Consider the following 18261-nt stretch of genomic DNA (forward strand, 5'->3'; position numbering starts at 1 on the left):
AATAACCAGCATCCCCTGGCACAGAGACCTTCTTTTAGTCACCATGGATGTCTCTGCTCTCTACTCCAATATCGAGCACACCCTTAAATTAAATAGTCAACTTTTTTCAAGAAAGTGGATAGCAATAGCCATTCACATTTCAAAAGCAATCACTATAAAAAAAATGGATCTCATAGATTCCGTTTAGTCAATTTAAAGAATCCGAAAAAACTGCTCAGAGGACAAAACTTCTTCAGGACCAAGCTGTCATACTCAAAAAAAACAATTCTGGGAAAAGGGATATCCATCCCCCCTTATAAAAAAAATAAATAAATAAATAAATAAAAATAAAAATGCCTACCTACACGAAAAGGAAATTTACACAGGCCCAGTGACTACAATCTACTCTAAGGAAGGAAAACGCTAAAGATGTGCATAGGAGCAGAAGTTTCCGCACCACCTTTTCAGCGGCACATGGCGAAATAAATCCTTCTGAAGCACTGGCCCTTAGGCCCCTTTCACACGAGCTAGTTTTCCGTACGGGTGACGTGAACGCATAGCACCCGCACTGAATCCTGACTAGGGCTGCAGCTAACGATTATTTGAATAATCGATTAGTTGTCGATACTTTCATCGATTAATCGGGAAAAACATCAAAATGACAAAAAAAGGGGTTTATATGATTTTACTTGAAAAATTATGTTCATAGTCCATATTAAAACAAATTGTGGATGGCACCGTTATGGAGGGGTTCTGTGGATGGCACCGTTATGGAGGGGTTCTGTGGATGGCACCGTTATGGGGGATCTGTGGATGGCACCAATATGGGAGGGGGATCTGTGCACTGTTAGGCCGAATGCACACGGCCATGTTCCGCGGCCGAGAGCGGGCCGTGGTATGCCGGGCTGCATTCCTGTTCAGAGCAGGTGCGCACAGCGTCATTAGTTGCTATGACGCTGTGTGCTTCATGCCGCCGCTGCACACTATAGTAATACACTCGTATGATCTATACGAGTGTATTACTGTACAGCAGCGGCATGAAGCGCACGGCGTCATAGCAACCAATGACGCTGTGCGCACCTGCTCTGAACAGGAATCCAGCCTGGCATACCACGGCCTGCTCTCGGCCGCGGAACACGGCCGTGTGCATTCGGCTTTATGGGGAGGGGGATCTGTGGATGGCACCGTTATGGGGAGGGGGATCTGTGGATGGCACCGTTATGGGGAGGGGGATCTGTGGATGGCACCGTTATGGGGAGGGGGATCTGTGGATGGCACCGTTATGGGGAGGGGGATCTGTGGATGGCACCGTTATGGGGAGGGGGACCTGTGGATGGCACCGTTATGGGGAGGGGGACCTGTGGATGGCACCGTTATGGGGAGGGGGACCTGTGGATGGCACCGTTATGGGGAGGGGGACCTGTGGATGGCACCGTTATGGGGAGGGGGACCTGTGGATGGCACCGTTATGGGGAGGGGGACCTGTGGATGACTATGCTATGGGGGGGGGATCTATGGATGACACTATATAGCATCTTATGCTATATGTGTCATCCACAGATCTCCCCCATAGCAGTGTCATTCACAGATCCCCGTCCCCATAACAGTGCCATACACAGATCCCCCTCCCCATAACAGCCCTGGCCCCGCCGCTCACAGCAGTATTCCTTAACCGGCAGTAACTTTTACTTTAAATCACCGCATCTTCTTTTACCTTACAATGAAGCTCCAGTAACAGGCAGAGCGGGCAGCGGCGTAACGTCACTTACTCACGTGACGTGCCTGCTCCACCTACTTTATGAATGAAGCAGGCGGCGCAGGCACGTCACGTGAGTAAGTGACATTACGCCGCCGCCCACTCTGCCTGTTACTGGAGCTTCATTGTAAGGTAATAAAGATGCGGTGATCTAAAGTTCAAGGACCCGCAGGCATAGCGCCTGACCGCCCGCATAGCAACGAATCGGCCGATTATTCGATAACGGGATTCGTTGACAATGAATCCCGTTATCGAATATTATCGATAACGTCGATTAATCGTTGCAGCCCTAATCCTGACCCATTCAATTCAATGTGTCTGTGTACATGAGCGTTTTTTTTCACGCATCAGTTCTGTGTTGCGTGAAAAACGCACCATGTTCTATATTCTGCGTTTTTCACGCAGCCCTGGCCCCATAGAAGTGAATAGGGCTTCAGTGAAAAACGCATTGCATCCGCACTTGCTTGTTTTTCAGTGATGGTTGCTAAGAGATGTTGTTTGTAAACCTTCAGGTTTTTTATCAAGCGCATGAAAAACGCATCAAACCGCATTGCACCCACGCGGAAAAAAAATTAACAACTGAACGCAATCGCAAACAAAACTGACTGAACTGGCTTGCAAAATGGTGCGAGTTTCACTGAACGCACCCTGAACGCATCCGGAGCCAATCCGCCACGCTCGTGTGAAAGAGGCCTTATTGATGCAAGACGTCCACCTGAGCGAAATACTTCCACGGAGGCCTCCAGTAACCTTTAAACGGGCACCATCTATCAAGACCATCTTGGCCCCAAGCAGGCTCAGACAGCATCAAGAGATGTCTCCATGGGCACCTACAAAGCCACCAGGCAGCTATAAGCGCGGCGCTACCGGATGCCGGTGTTGTTCTTGCATCACTCACCAACAACTGGAATTCCATTCCAAAGGCACAGGCGAAACATTCCCAATTACATTTTACATGGATTGCGTTATATACCTTACTGAGCGCTGATGTGGCTTATAATATATAGCTTGTACAACACAACAGCTTCATGACCGCCTCAGGCAACATCGGCACAATATCAAGATAGGTTTTTTGAAGCAGGGTGTTGGCATCTTTCTGGTTATTGTTGACCAATGTGTTTGAAAGAGGATTATATGGGTCTTACTAATATAGCCTTAGTTGAAATTCTGCCCCATTTCCTATATTTTATAAGCTATGCCCCCTTGTATACAATGTCTTTTGTGCTGTCCACACATAGGTCCTGTCCATAAAATGGCTGCTGATGGAGGGTCATGTGACCAGGCAAATCACCTCCATGTGATGTCTCCTCCATTCAAATACACTGCACCATCTGCACTTGTCCTGTTGGGAGTTTAGTCTGTATGGAGGAGACATCACATGGAGGTGATTTGCCGGGTCACATGACCCTCCATCATCAGCCATTTTATGGACAGGACCTATGTGTGGACAGCACAAAAGACTTGGCATACCTCATAAAATATAGAAAAAGGTGCAGAATTTCAACAAAGTCTATATTAGTAAGTGTCATATAATCATCTTATATACACATTGGTCAACGCTATCCAGAAAGCGGCCAACCCCTTTAAACATCCTGGAATGCAGAATTCCATCCGTATTACTCCAACTGAACAGATCCCTCCCAAGGCCTACCACCGTTTTGAGGCTCTTAAAAAGAAGGAAGTATTTTGGATGCTCAAACTCTCCACTATTAACCCTTTAGGTCTTAATTGGATCACAGAGACGATTGTATAAAGTATAATGTACTGTTTGAGGTATTTCAGCAATTCTTCTTATTCTCAGGTACTACAGCCCCATCTAGTGGCCAAACAGTATTTCTGTCACTGGATTTATTTATTTCTAATGTAAGTTATTTATGTATTATTGTTTGTACTGTTCATAATAATACTATCTATTTTTGAACCTGTGAATATTTTACATAATTATCGATTATTAACCTTTTTTATATGCATACTTTATTTTAACCATGAACTAACCCTCTAACTGCTGAACGGTTTAAAGGGAACCTGTCATCAACTTTATACTACCCACACTAACGGCAGAATAAAGTAGAGACAGGTGAGTTGATTTCAGCGGTCTGTCATTTATAAGTTAAAAGTAAGTGGTTGCTGAGAACCAACATCACAATCATTGCAGACTGGGCCTGGAAAAGAGTCACGGCCGCCTGAGAAGAGTCCTGGTTATTCATGAATTCCTGCTCTCCTGCCCACCTGCTGATGACTGACCGTCTTCTACCTAGTTTTCTCCCTTTCTCTCTAGGAGAGAACTGCCAATCATCAGCAGATGGGTGAGAGAGCAGGAGATTAGGAATAACCAGGACTCTTCTCATGTAGATTTGACTCTTCAAGGCCTGGGCTGCAATGATTATGATGCTGGTTCTCTGCAACCACTTACTTTTAGCTGATGAGTGACACACCGCTGAGATCAGCATTTCTGTCACTATTTTATGCTGCCCTCAGTACGGTCAGCGTAAGGCTCCATTCACACGTCCACAAATGGGTCCGCATCCGTTCCGCAATATCGGGAACGGGTGCGGACCCATTTATTCTCAATGAGGCAGAACGGGATGCGGAGAGCACACTATGTACTCTCCGCATCTGCTTTTCAGGAGCGTGGCCACGAACTTCCGGGCTTCGGCCCAAAACTTCCAGGACGCGGCTCCGCAAAAAAATAGAACATGTCCTATTCTTGCCCGCAATTGCGGACAATAGGCAGTTCTATGGGGGGTGCCGGCCGGGTGTATTGCGGATCCGCAATACACCACGGACGTGTGAATGGACAGGTTTCCTTTAGCTTTTTATGCACTGATTTGTCTGCTCTCCCCTGCTTTCTGCCACTTCATTTGTCATTTTAAATTGCTTGCTTGTATGTCAATATCCGCATGTTATCTGGAGAAGGAGCCCATTTGGCTCGGAAACACGTTATATGCATCCCTTAATAAAGAATTAAACGAAATTACTGCCTCTTAGGCCCCTTTCACACGAGCGAGTTTTCCCGCACAGGTCCAATGCGTGACATGAACGCATAGCACCTGCACTGAATCCTGACCCATTCATTTCAATGGTCTGTGTACATGAGTGGTTTTTTTTCACACATCAGTTCTGCGTTGCGTAAAAAACGCAGCATGTTCTATATTCTGCATTTTTCTCGCAGCCCTGGCCCCATAGAAGTGAATGGGGCTTCAGTGAAAAACGCATTGCATCCGGAGGCAAGTGCGGGTGCGATGTGTTTCTCACTGATGGTTGCTAAGAGATGTTGTTTGCAAATCTTCAGTTTTTTTATCACGCGCGTGAAAAACGCATTGCACCTGCCCGAAAAAAAAACTGAACGCCATCGCAGACAAAACTGACTGAACTTGCTTGCGAAATGGTGCGAGTTTCACTGAACGCACCCTGAGCGCATCCGGAGGCCTTAACGTTCCTCTTCTGAACATCTAATACATGCTAGATGTAAAGTGCTGTGCGACGTCATATTAAAGGGGATGGCCACTTTATAAAAAAGATTTGCATAAAAAAAACCAACCTGTATTGGTGTGAAATATCATACATGAATCTCAGACATTACCCTAGCTTCTCAGCAGGAGGTCCTGGAATGCCTATGGGGTGTAAGATAGGGTTGGTGATGTGATCACTGTCTCAGCAGTCTCTGGACGCATCCTCTTCTGCACAGGCGCTAATCGACTATACTCGCAGGAGCAGATATCTGAGATGATGCTGCCTGTATCTGCACATGCGCTGAATGCCAGCAGTTGCCTTTCAGTGTCTGCACGGAAGAGTATGTGTCCACAGGTGGCCGGGATAGCAGTCATGTGGGTAAATCGGGTGACCGACCATGGCTCTTAGTATTTAGACATAGTTTAGGGCCATTTGGTAACTATTCTTACAAAGTGGCCAACCCCTTTAGGCTTTTTTTTTTTTTAATCCCTTTAAGGGAGCTCATATGGAAACAAGGGATCGTTGCTCCACATGACACGAGTGAGACCACTGTATAAGTCTGAATTTACATAGAAAAAAAAAATGACATCAAGAAAAAAAAAAAAAAAAAAAGCCCTTTCACGATTCTAAAATTCTAGGGCATGACGCTTTGGGATAAAAACCCTGAAAGCTTCTCCCCACCAAAGAGAAATCCATCCAGGAGAAGGCCCTTGGTTCTCACAGCATCTCTATCATTCACACTGTATTGTGCGGTTTTTCTAAGCTGGATGCAGTGACAGGTTTAGGTCCCATGCACAAGATAGTATTTTTGGTCTGCATGTGATCCTCTTTCATGGCCCATAAACAGGTAGGAACTAGTGTTAGGGACCACTCCATAGAGGCGACCTTAACGTGGTGAGTGGCTTATTACGCTTTGGCCAAAATGTACACCAATGCCTCATCCAGCATGGAGGCAGGGCAGAGTGCTGGTTGTAGAGTGCTATTGCATTTGTGTTTTTGCGTTTGTAAGAATAGGAATTGGTAACATAGTGAGGGACCTGCAGAAGGAAAAACCCGGGATACACATGGCCGATATCTGTGTTTTGCAGATCTATGATTTGCATACCGCAAAAATGGATATGGTCGTGTGCATGAGGCCTTTACAACAGTTTCGGCAGTTAGGCTAGGGCCACACGAGTTGTGGGAAAATTGCTATTATTTTCAAAGAGTTCTCTGGGAATGATTTAAAATGGCCCCCAGCAACCGGTCCTAGAATGTGAGCAGGACTGGTTACCTCCACTTGCAAAGTCGCCTAAGGGGGGTGAGGAGGCAGGGCCTGAATACACACTGAATTGCTCTACAATGGATGGGAATGATGGATCCTGCCTACGATATGTCATCATGGCTGAGCTGCCTGATAGGAAAACACACCATTATGTGGCACATGCAAGTGCTAGAGCGTAATGTGTAGTAAGGCCCTGGCTCTACAAGTGGAGGCCTTCCCAGAGAACCCCTTTAAGTTTGTGTTCACAAGTAACTGACCGGGTAGGTCCACACAAGATGTAAAATACAGACGAAAGATCCGTGGATGTGAAGAAAATACACACAACAAAAATTGCTGCTGACTTCACTTTCTTTATTACAAAGAGTGAAATTGGCGATCCGCGGTAAAGGCTGACACGCTGCCGATATCAAATCCGCAACACAGGTCAATTCATGCCGCAGATTTTATGTGCAGCGTGTGGATGACATAGCTTAAAATCGGATCCACTTTGCCGGGGCTGACGGCAAATCTGCAGCATTTGGGTAGTTCCGTACATAGAGGATACATTGCGGCATTTCCTCAACAAGAGACACCATTTGGTGCACTTTTTTTTTATCTGCTGCAGACAACCTGCAGCATTTCAGTCAGGTGGGGACATGCCCTCAAGGATATGTCCTCCTGTGCAAACAGTAAAGGGAAAAATCAAGCACCTGTGCAAATAGTTTTCATTCAAAATATTGGAACATTTGGTGCATGCAGCTCCTATGCGAACCTATGTGTCTCCATGGTAACAGACAACAAACAAACTACTGTGTAGTCTGAGAATGACTGCAGTCTAAGGCTAGGGCTACACGGTGAATAAGTCATGCGATAAAAAGGGTACAACTATATTGTGACATATGTTGCACTATATTTTTTGTACCGATAGTCAATGGTGTAGCTCTGTGACCGCGACAGCCACACAAAAAACCAACTTGGATGGACTTCTTGCGAATGACGTGTCGCAGCCGCAGCATGTTGAATGTCACAGTGCGACACTATTGACTATCGTTACAATAAATGTCCTGCGACACGTTGCCATGTAGCCCTAGACTAAGGGTTTGGCTACTCGACGAATGGGGTCGCAGCCCGACTTGCACTTTTGCGGCGAGCGCTATCCGGCAGTGCATTTCTGGGGTCATGGCACACGTGAGTCACACAGCAACCACATTCATTTCTACACTAGCACCACTACACTGCGATCCTTGGGCGCAACAGCTTGGTCACATGACCAAAGTCACCATGTAGCCAAACCCTTAGACTGCACGTGGTTTATTTGGTAACATGGAGACACATACAGTTGATATAACAAGTCTACACACCCCTGTTAAGATGTCAGGCTTCTGTGATGTAAAAAAATGAGACAAAGATAAATCATTTCAGAACTTTTTCCACCTTTAATGTGACCTATAAACTGTACAACTCAACTGAAAATAAACTGAAATCTTTTAGGTGGAGGGAAGAAAACTAAAATAATATGGTTGCATAAGTGTCCACACCCTTAAACTAATACTCTGTTGAAGCACCTTTTGATTTTATTACAGCACTCAGTCTTTTTGGGTATGAGTCTATCAGCATGGCACATTTTGACTTGGCAAGATTTGCCCACTCGTCTTTGCAAAAACCCTCCAAATCTGTCAGATTGCGAGGGCATCTCCTGTGCACAGCCCTCTTCAGATCACCCCACAGATTTTCAATCAGATTCAGGTCTGGGCTCTGGCTGGGCCATTCCAAAACTTTAATCTTCTTCTGGTGAAGCCATTCCTTTGTTGATTTGGATGTATGCTTTGGGTCGTTGTCATGGTGAAAAATGAAGTTCCTCTTCATGTTCAGCTTTCTAGCAGAAGCCTGAAGGTTTTGTGCCAATATTGACTGGTATTTGGAACTGTTCATAATTCCCTCTAGCTTAACTAAGGCCCCAGTTCCAGCTGAAGAAAAACAGCCCCTTGGCATGATGCTGCCACCACCATGCTTCACTGTGGGTAGGGTGTTCTTTTGGTGATCTGCAGTCTTGTTTTTGCGCCAAACATATCTTTTGGAATTATGGCCAAAAAGTTCAACCTTGGTTTCTTTAGACCATAACACATTTTCCCTTCCCACTTGCTTTTGGGAGACTTCAGATGTGTTTTTGCAAAATGTAGTCTGATTCGGATGTTTTTCTTCGTAAGAAAAGGCTTTCGTCTTGCCACTCTACCCCATAGCCCAGACATATGAAGAATACGGGAGATTGTTGTCACTTGTACCACACAGCCAGTACTTGCCAAATATTCCTGCAGCTCCTTTAATGTTGCTGTAGGCCTCTTGGTAGCCTCCCAGACCAGTTTTCTTCTCGTCTTTTCATCAATTTTGGGGGGACGTCCAGTTCTTGGTAATGTCACTGTTGTGCCATATTTTCTCCACTTGATGATAACTGTCTTCACTGTGTTCCATGGTATATCTAATGCCTTGGAAATTCTTTTGTACCCTTCTCCTGACTGATACCTTTTAACAATGAGATCCCTCTGATGCTTTGGAAGCTCTCTGTGGACCATGGCTTCTGCTGTGGGATGAGATTTAGGGTCCATTCACACTTCCGTTGTTTCTTTCCTGATCTGTTCCGTTTTTTGCGGAACAGATCTGGACCAGATCTGGACCCATTCATTTTCAATGGGTCCTGAAAAAAATCGGACAGCTCAATGTCAGATTTTTTTCCAGGACCCATTGAAAATGAATGGGTCCAGATCTGGTCCAGATCTGTTCCGCAAAAAAACGGAACAGATCAGGAAAGAAACAACGGAAGTGTGAATGGACCCTAAGACAATTTCAGGAAAGACCAACTAGAGCAGCTGAACTTTATTTGGGGTTACTCAGAGGCACTTTAAATGATGGCAGGTGTATGCTGACTCCTATTTAACATGATTTTGAATGTGATTGCTTAATTCTGAACACAGCTACATCTCCAGTTATAAGAGGGTGTGCACACTTATGCAACCACATTATTTATTTTTTTCTTTCTTCCCTCCACCTTAAAGATTTCAGTTTGTCTTTCAGTTGAGTTGTACAGTTTATAGGTCACATTAACCACCTCAGCCCCCAGTGCTTAAACACCCTGAAAGACCAGGCCACTTTTTACACTTCTGACCTACACTACTTTCACCATTTATTGCTCGGTCATGCAACTTACCACCCAAATGAATTTTACCTCCTTTTCTTCTCACTAATAGAGCTTTCATTTGGTGGTATTTCATTGCTGCTGACATTTTTACTTTTTTTGTTATTAATCGAAATTTAACGATTTTTTTGCAAAAAAATGACATTTTTCACTTTCAGTTGTAAAATTTTGCAAAAAAAACGACATCCATATATAAATTTTGCTCTAAATTTATTGTTCTACATGTCTATGATAAAAAAAAATGTTTGGGTAAAAAAAAAATGGTTTGGGTAAAAGTTATAGCGTTTACAAACTATGGTACAAAAATGTGAATTTCCGCTTTTTGAAGCAGCTCTGACTTTCTGAGCACCTGTCATGTTTCCTGAGGTTCTACAATGCCCAGACAGTACAAACACCCCACAAATGACCCCATTTCGGAAAGTACACACCCTAAGGTATTCGCTGATGGGCATAGTGAGTTCATAGAACTTTTTATTTTTTGTCACAAGTTAGCGGAAAATGATGATTTTTTTTTTTTGATTTTTTTTCTTACAAAGTCTCATATTCCACTAACTTGTGACAAAAAATAAAAACTTCCATGAACTCACTATGCCCATCACGAAATACCTTGGGGTCTCTTCTTTCCAAAATGGGGTCACTTGTGGGGTAGTTATACTGCCCTGGCATTCTAGGGGCCCAAATGTGTGGTAAGGAGTTTGAAATCAAATTCTGTAAAAAATGACGAGTGAAATCCGAAAGGTGCTCTTTGGAATATGGGCCCCTTTGCCCACCTAGGCTGCAAAAAAGTGTCACACATCTGGTATCTCCGTATTCAGTAGAAGTTGGGGAATGTGTTTTGGGGTGTCATTTTACATATACCCATGCTGGGTGAGATAAATATCTTGGTCAAATGCCAACTTTGTATAAAAAAATGGGAAAAGTTGTCTTTTGCCAAGATATTTCTCTCACCCAGCATGGGTATATGTAAAAAGACACCCCAAAACACATTCCCCAACTTCTCCTGAATACGGAGATACCAGATGTGTGACACTTTTTTGCAGCCTAGGTGGGCAAAGGAGCCCATATTCCAAAGAGCACCTTTCGGATTTCACTCGTCATTTTTTACAGAATTTGATTTCAAACTCCTTACCACACATTTGGGCCCCTAGAATGCCAGGGCAGTATAACTACCCCACAAGTGACCCCATTTTGGAAAGAAGAGACCCCAAGGTATTCGCTGATGGGCATAGTGAGTTCATGGAAGTTTTTTTTTTTTTCATACAAAGTCTCATATTCCACTAACTTGTGACAAAAAATAAAAAATTCTAGGAACTCGCCATGCCCCTCACGGAATACCTTGGGGTGTCTTCTTTCCAAAATGGGGTCACTTGTGGGGTAGTTATACTGCCCTGGCATTTTCCAGGGGCCCTAATGTGTGGTAAGTAGGTAAATGACCAGTGAAATCCGAAAGGTGCTCTTTGGAATATGGGCCCCTTTGCCCACCTAGGCTGCAAAAAAGTGTCACACATGTGGTATCTCCGTACTCAGGAGAAGTTGGGGAATGTGTTTTGGGGTGTCTTTTTACATATACCCATGCTGGGTGAGAGAAATATCTTGGCAAAAGACAACTTTTCCCATTTTTTTATACAAAGTTGGCATTTGACCAAGATATTTATCTCACCCAGCATGGGTATATGTAAAATGACACCCCAAAACACATTCCCCAACTTCTCCTGAGTACGGCGATACCAGATGTGTGACACTTTTTTGCAGCCTAGATGCGCAAAGGGGCCCAAATTCCTTTTAGGAGGGCATTTTTAGACATTTGGATACCAGACTTCTTCTCACGCTTTGGGGCCCCTAGAATGCCAGGGCAGTATAAATACCCCACATGTGACCCCATTTTGGAAAGAAGACACCCCAAGGTATTCAATGAGGGGCATGGCGAGTTCATAGAAAAATTTTTTTTTTGGCACAAGTTAGCGGAAATTGATATTTTTTTCTCACAAAGTCTCCCGTTCCGCTAACTTGGGACAAAAATTTCAATCTTTCATGGACTCAATATGCCCCTCACGGAATACCTGGGGGTGTCTTCTTTCCGAAATGGGGTCACATGTGGGGTATTTATACTGCCCTGGCATTCTAGGGGCCCTAAAGCGTGAGAAGAAGTCTGGAATATAAATGTCTAAAAAATTTTACGCATTTGGATTCCGTGAGGGGTATGGTGAGTTCATGTGAGATTTTATTTTTTGTCACAAGTTAGTGGAATATGAGACTTTGTAAGAAAAAAAAATAATAATTCCGCTAACTTGGGCCAAAAAAATGTCTGAATGGAGCCTTACAGGGGGGTGATCAATGACAGGGGGGTTGATCAATGACAGGGGGGTTGATCAATGACAGGGGGGTTGATCAATGACAGGGGGGTTGATCAATGACAGGGGGGTTGATCAATGACAGGGGGGTTGATCAATGACAGGGGGGTTGATCAATGACAGGGGGGTTGATCAATGACAGGGGGGTTGATCAATGACAGGGGGGTTGATCAATGACAGGGGGGTTGATCAATGACAGGGGGGTTGATCAATGACAGGGGGGTGATCAATGACAGGGGGGGTGATCAATGACAGGGGGGGTGATCAATGACAGGGGGGGTGATCAATGACAGGGGGGGTGATCAATGACAGGGGGGGTGATCAATGACAGGGGGGGTGATCAATGACAGGGGGGGTGATCAATGACAGGGGGGGTGATCAATGACAGGGGGGGTGATCAATGACAGGGGGGGTGATCAATGACAGGGGGGGTGATCAATGACAGGGGGGGTGATCAATGACAGGGGGGGTGATCAATGACAGGGGGGGTGATCAATGACAGGGGGGTGATCAATGACAGGGGGGTGATCAATGACAGGGGGGTGATCAATGACAGGGGGGTGATCAATGACAGGGGGGTGATCAGGGAGTCTATATGGGGTGATAACCACAGTCATTGATCACGCCCGTGTAAGGCTTCATTCAGACGTCCGTATGCGTTTTGCGGATCCGATCCATCTATCAGTGGATCCGTAAAAATCATGCGGACGTCTGAATGGAGCTTTACAGGGGGGTGATCAATGACAGGGGGGTAATCAATGACAGGGGGGTGATCAGGGAGTCTATATGGGGTGATCACCACAGTCATTGATCATGCCCCTGTAAGGCTTCATTCAGACGTCCGGATGCGTTTTGCGGATCCGATCCATCTATCAGTGGATCCGTAAAAATCATGCGGACGTCTGAATGGAGCTTTACAGGGGGGTAATCAATGACAGGGGGGGTAATCAATGACAGGGGGGTAATCAGGGAGTCTATATGGGGTGATAACCACAGTCATTGATCATGCCCCTGTAAGGCTTCATTCAGACGTCCGGATGCGTTTTGCGGATCCGATCCATCTATCAGTGGATCCGTAAAAATCATGCGGACATCTGAATGGAGCTTTACAGGGGGGTGATCAGGGAGTCTATATGGGGTGATCACCACAGTCATTAATCATGCCCCTGTAAGGCTTCATTCAGACGTCCGGATGCGTTTTGCGGATCCGATCCATCTATCAGTGGATCCGTAAAAATCATGCGGATGTCTGAATGGAGCTTTACAGGGGGGTAATCAATGACAGGGGGGTGATCAATGACAGGGGGGTGATCAGGGAGTCTATATGGGGTGATAACCACAGTCATTGATCATGCCCCTGTAAGGCTTCATTCAGACGTCCGGATGCGTTTTGCGGATCCGATCCATCTATCAGTGGATCCGTAAAAATCATGCGGACATCTGAATGGAGCTTTACAGGGGGTTGATCAATGACAGGGGGGTAATCAATGACAGGGGGGTGATCAGGGAGTCTATATGGGGTGATCAGGGAGTCTATATGGGGTGATCAGGGGCTAATAAGGGGTTAATAAGTGACGGGGGGGGGTGTAGTGTAGTGTAGTGGTGCTTGGTGCTACTTTACTGAGCTACCTGTGTCCTCTGGTGGTCGATCCAAACAAAGGGGACCACCAGAGGACCAGGTAGCAGGTATATTAGACGCTGTTATCAAAACAGCGTCTAATATACCTGTTAGGGGTTAAAAAAAACACATCTCCAGCCTGCCAGCGAACGATCGCCGCTGGCAGGCTGGAGATCCACTCTCTTACCTTCCGTTCCTGTGAGCGCGCGCGCCTGTGTGCGCGCGTTCACAGGAAATCTCGCGTCTCGCGAGATGACGCGTATATGCGTCCACTCGGAATGAATCAACCACCTCCAGGACGCGTCTGTGCGTACAGCGGTCCGGAGGTGGTTAAAGGTGGAAAAAGTTCTGAAATGATTTATCTTTGTCTCATTTTTTTACAGCACAGAAACCTGACATTTTAACAGGGGTGTGTAGACTTTTTATATCCACTGTATGTCTGCTGAGGGGCTGTAGGCACGCAACAAGAGGATATTAGTTGCAAAGTTGTTTGAATTTTCATTTTAGATGCATTGGAGATATTAGAAAATTGGATAAGAGGGTGGGCATCTGTAATGTTCCCCTCTGTCAGTGTCCTGAGGCACAATGCACAGCTACCTACTACCACATCGTTCCGGATTCTGAAGACCCCCGAAATCAGCTGACAACATCAGAAAAAGTGACCAGGCTCATGGAGGGAGGGCCTCAAAGTGGATAAGGCTAGTTTCACACCAGCGGTATTTAGCCAGCCGATTCTTGGTATATTTACTGGTTGCAGCTGGATCTCTGCCGGCCCCCATAATAATTAATGGGGCCAGCAGGCATTCAGGTAGCACCCAGCAATGGCGGATCTCTTTACCGCTAATGTGTAACTAGCCTAATCCCTATCAGACAGACTCCTTTGAAGGGGATGTCTCACTTCAGCAAATGGTTAATACAAGGCTCTTACTAATGTATTGTGATTGTCCATATTGCCTCCTTTGCCGGCTTGATTCATTTTTACGACCACCCAGCAATATAGGAAAAAGCGCCAGCCTCTCTGATGTCCAGTACCGTATAAGTGCGCATAGGACGCCACATTTTCCTACCATGTGCAAGCGCAGCCATCATTGCTGGATTGCAGGGTGGATGTAACCATGGAAACGAGCAGTGTATAATGCGATGGGGAAAATGAATCCAGCCAGCAAAGGAGGCAATATGGACAATCACAATACATTAGTAAGTGCCTTGTATTAACTTTCTCTGCATGATAAATGTCATTCGCTGAAGTGAGGCAGCCCCTTTAAAGGGGTTGTCCAAGTTATTTTTATTGACGACCTATCCTCAGGCACCAGGAGAGGTATAGAGTGGGCTCGGCATGCATGTTGGTACCTGCACTCCCTGAATTTTATGGTGGTTATTATGGCACATAACAGATAGGATTTAGTGTTAGGTTCCCGTCTAATAGAGATTCGCCTTGACGCTGGCAGACGGGCCAAAATAATTTCCTACAAAATGTATTTGCCAAGAATCTCAAGTTTGCTAAATAAGCGTAGCATTAGCACCGGAATGTTTTCTATAATTAGGGATTATTGTACGTCATTTGGTTTGCAGAGTGCTGTTGCAGTGTTTTTTTCTTCATGTTTCTAGCCATGGCAGCCTGCACCTGCGCATTGGGATGTGCTGACTGACCCCCTCTTTTTTTTTGCAACTATCCTCAGGATAGGTCATCAATATCAGATCGGCGGGGGTCCGACACCCCAACAATCAGCTGGCTGAAGTGAAGGCGCACGCCGTGCCAGCGCAGCCTTCCGTTTATTGTTTACCTGCAATAGAAATAACTTGGACAACCCCTTTAAAGCTCTTTTCACACTGTGTTCTGCAGTGTCCATCAGAGGTATGCGCTGTGAGGACACGTGTCACTGTCCAGACACATGGTGGCACATGTCACCCATCGGCTTGACACACTGCACGACACACTGCGCTATCCCACATCTCAGAGAAAGGTATATACTGTCCTATACCGGCACGACAGAGGAAAGGACTCTCCTCTGGTGTCTGTCGGTTGAATGGGACCTATGGATACGTGCGCTGCATGAGTCTTACGCTGTACATACACCTCACATGCACTACAGAAGCAGTGTGAACACGGCCTGAACTGTGGTGACTGCAGCATATAAACCACAGTCTTTTGCTTGCAAGCGTAATAATAATCAAACTGAAAGCTGGAATTTTCTAGAATCACAGTATGGAAATCCAGGGTGAGCCCGATCCACTTACCTTCTCTATCAGAAGGATAACGCCCGGAATCATCGAATCCTGATCGTTCTGCCTTTTAGCGCTGGTATGTAAGAAGACTCCATGTTTTTCAAACACAATCTGATAGAGAAAGAAAATAAAGAAACCTTCTGAGCACTTGCTACACAAGAAGGACATGTCACTGACTAGGGATGCTCCTCTATACATCATGCTTTACACTGCAGGTTTACCAGGTGATTTATACTGATGGCACATCAGTATATGATCGGTGGGGATCTGAGTCCCGGCACTCCTGAAGAGTCTGCGGTGCTCCAGTGAGCTCCACGGCCTCCTCACAGCTCACCGAGCACAGCTCCTTCCGTTGTACAGCGGCTGTGCTTGGCATTGCAGCTCAGCCCCATTCACTTGAATAGGACTGAGCTGCACCTAGGTCACTGGCCTTGGCAGAGGTCACAGTCTCGTCAAACAGCTGATCGGCAGGGGTGCACGGAGTCAGACCCCCACTGATCAAATACTGACGACCTATGCTGAGGAGAGGTCATCAATATTAATCACCCAGAAAACCCCTTTAAAGTGGTTGTCCACAGGATAGGGAATATGTTTCTGATCAGCGGGGCCCCTGCTGATCACAATTATGGGGGCACTTTCTCCCCAGTTTGAATGGAGCAGTTGTCACGTAACCGCACTCCTGTTCTAGTCACCTCTATGGGACTGTCAGATAATGCCAAGCGCTTGTTCTTGACCATCTCTGGCCGCCCTATAGAGAGGCGGACACACGTGTGCATCTACTGCTCCAATCAAACAAGGGAGCACAGACCCCCATTCTCATGATCGGCAGTCGGAGTCCCACCGATGAGACACTACTGTAATCTACCCTATACATAGGGGGATATGTTGCTGCAATGGGACAAACCTTTTAACCTTTGTCCAGGTTTATCAGTGGGGGTCTGAGTTGTGAGACCCCCACTAATCCCAAGATCTGGGGTTCTTGCTGGCTGAGTAGACTGAGATAAGTCCATTCAGGACCCTCATCTGTTCTCTGGCTGCTATAAAGTGCGTCTCTCGCTCTGAGGCACCTGGCTTGTCCATGCAGCACTAGGCCATTGATTTCAAAGGGCACCAAGGAATGCTTTATTTAAACATCCCGGCCCACAACCCGTGACTAGACTGCACAAAAAATGAGACATTATACGGAGTGTCACATTAGACAGCCATCAATACAGTTCCACATAACGTACCATAGTCCTGCATACATCCAATATGTTTCTGTTTCAATTGCTCACCATTCTCCAAATCTCTGCTTGCTGTCAGCACATGAAAACACTATTCTCCTTCAAAAACGAAAACTTTGTTGAAATAGAAACATAGAATGTGTCGGCAGATAAGAACCATTTGGCCCATCTAGTCTGCCCAATATACTGAATACTATGGATTGCCCCCGGCCCTATCTTATATGAAGGATGGCCTTATGCCTATCAGGTATACATCATGAGAGTTGCAAAATGATCAAGGGCAGGTTTTATGCAGACCGTGTTTCCATTCACAGACAGCAAACCGAGATCCTGACTGCAGGACGTATATTAGACAGTCAAGAAGCTGCTTTTCCAGTGATCTCCAACCTGCTGCTCTCCACAACTCTCATCATGACCTGACAGAGGCAGGCCTGTGAAGTGGATACAGTGTGACAGGTCACACCTCCAGTCTGTTCTGACATTAGGAGAAGGTTTGTTACTTTGTATTTTTCACCCGATGCATCAGGGAGCGATCACAAGACACATCACCTGATTAAAAATAGCAGCCTGCGATCTCCACGTCCCCGCAGCGCCATCTACTGGTCCACTGACGCCCAGCACCCCCTGCTAAATCCACGGGAGAAAGGCGAATGTCTAGCACTGTGAGCGGAGCTCTGTACTCTGCTCCCCCCCCCCAGTCACCGAGGCCGGACAGCTCCGCAGACTCGGTACCGAATCCCCGAACTCACCTTGTAAGCATCAGACTCCATGACCAGCCAGTCCAAAACTTCCGCGTTCACCACGTCACTTCCGCCCCTGTGACAGGTTACCACCCTCATTCTAGACTGTTGCCATAGGGACAGCCCCGCCCCTTAGACGCCTCTCCTCAGCTCCTGACAGAAAACCAACCCCTAAAATGGAGGGGATAGGTAGAAATCGCATCACACATGTAATAAAACAGCTGACAGAGCATATAGCTATGCATGACAAGCATGGTCCCATTGTAATATTTACTGACCTTCAATGACGAGTCTGTTCCTTTAAGTCAAACCTGCCTTTGGTGAACCTACCCTGGTGTACTAGGGAAATTCATATTTTTAGAGGCCTCCCTCTTTCATTATAGGAACACTACCTCTGTAAATGTAGTTCCATAATTTACAAGGAGAGGATCAACAGATATGAAGCTAGGATGTAGGCCTCATGTCCACGACCGTATCCATTT

At 45.9% G+C, this 18261-nt stretch overlaps 1 protein-coding gene across 1 annotated transcript in view; it reads right to left on the reverse strand.

Annotated features, from left to right (window-relative positions):
• The window catches only part of TBC1D17 (TBC1 domain family member 17), a 59237-nt gene extending 41379 nt beyond the window's left edge, over positions 1 to 17858 (reverse strand). Inside the window, exons 1-2 of the mRNA XM_040433851.1 lie at positions 17789 to 17858; positions 15829 to 15927 (exon numbers count right to left, since the gene is read on the reverse strand). Of these exons, the coding sequence (XP_040289785.1) occupies positions 15829 to 15927; positions 17789 to 17809 (120 nt within the window). The 5' untranslated portion in view covers positions 17810 to 17858. The remainder of the gene's footprint in view (positions 1 to 15828; positions 15928 to 17788) is intronic.
• Positions 17859 to 18261: the final 403 nt, after the last annotated feature.

Source organism: Bufo bufo, chromosome 1 (genome assembly GCF_905171765.1).
Source record: "Bufo bufo chromosome 1, aBufBuf1.1, whole genome shotgun sequence".
Classification (NCBI taxonomy): domain Eukaryota; kingdom Metazoa; phylum Chordata; class Amphibia; order Anura; family Bufonidae; genus Bufo; species Bufo bufo.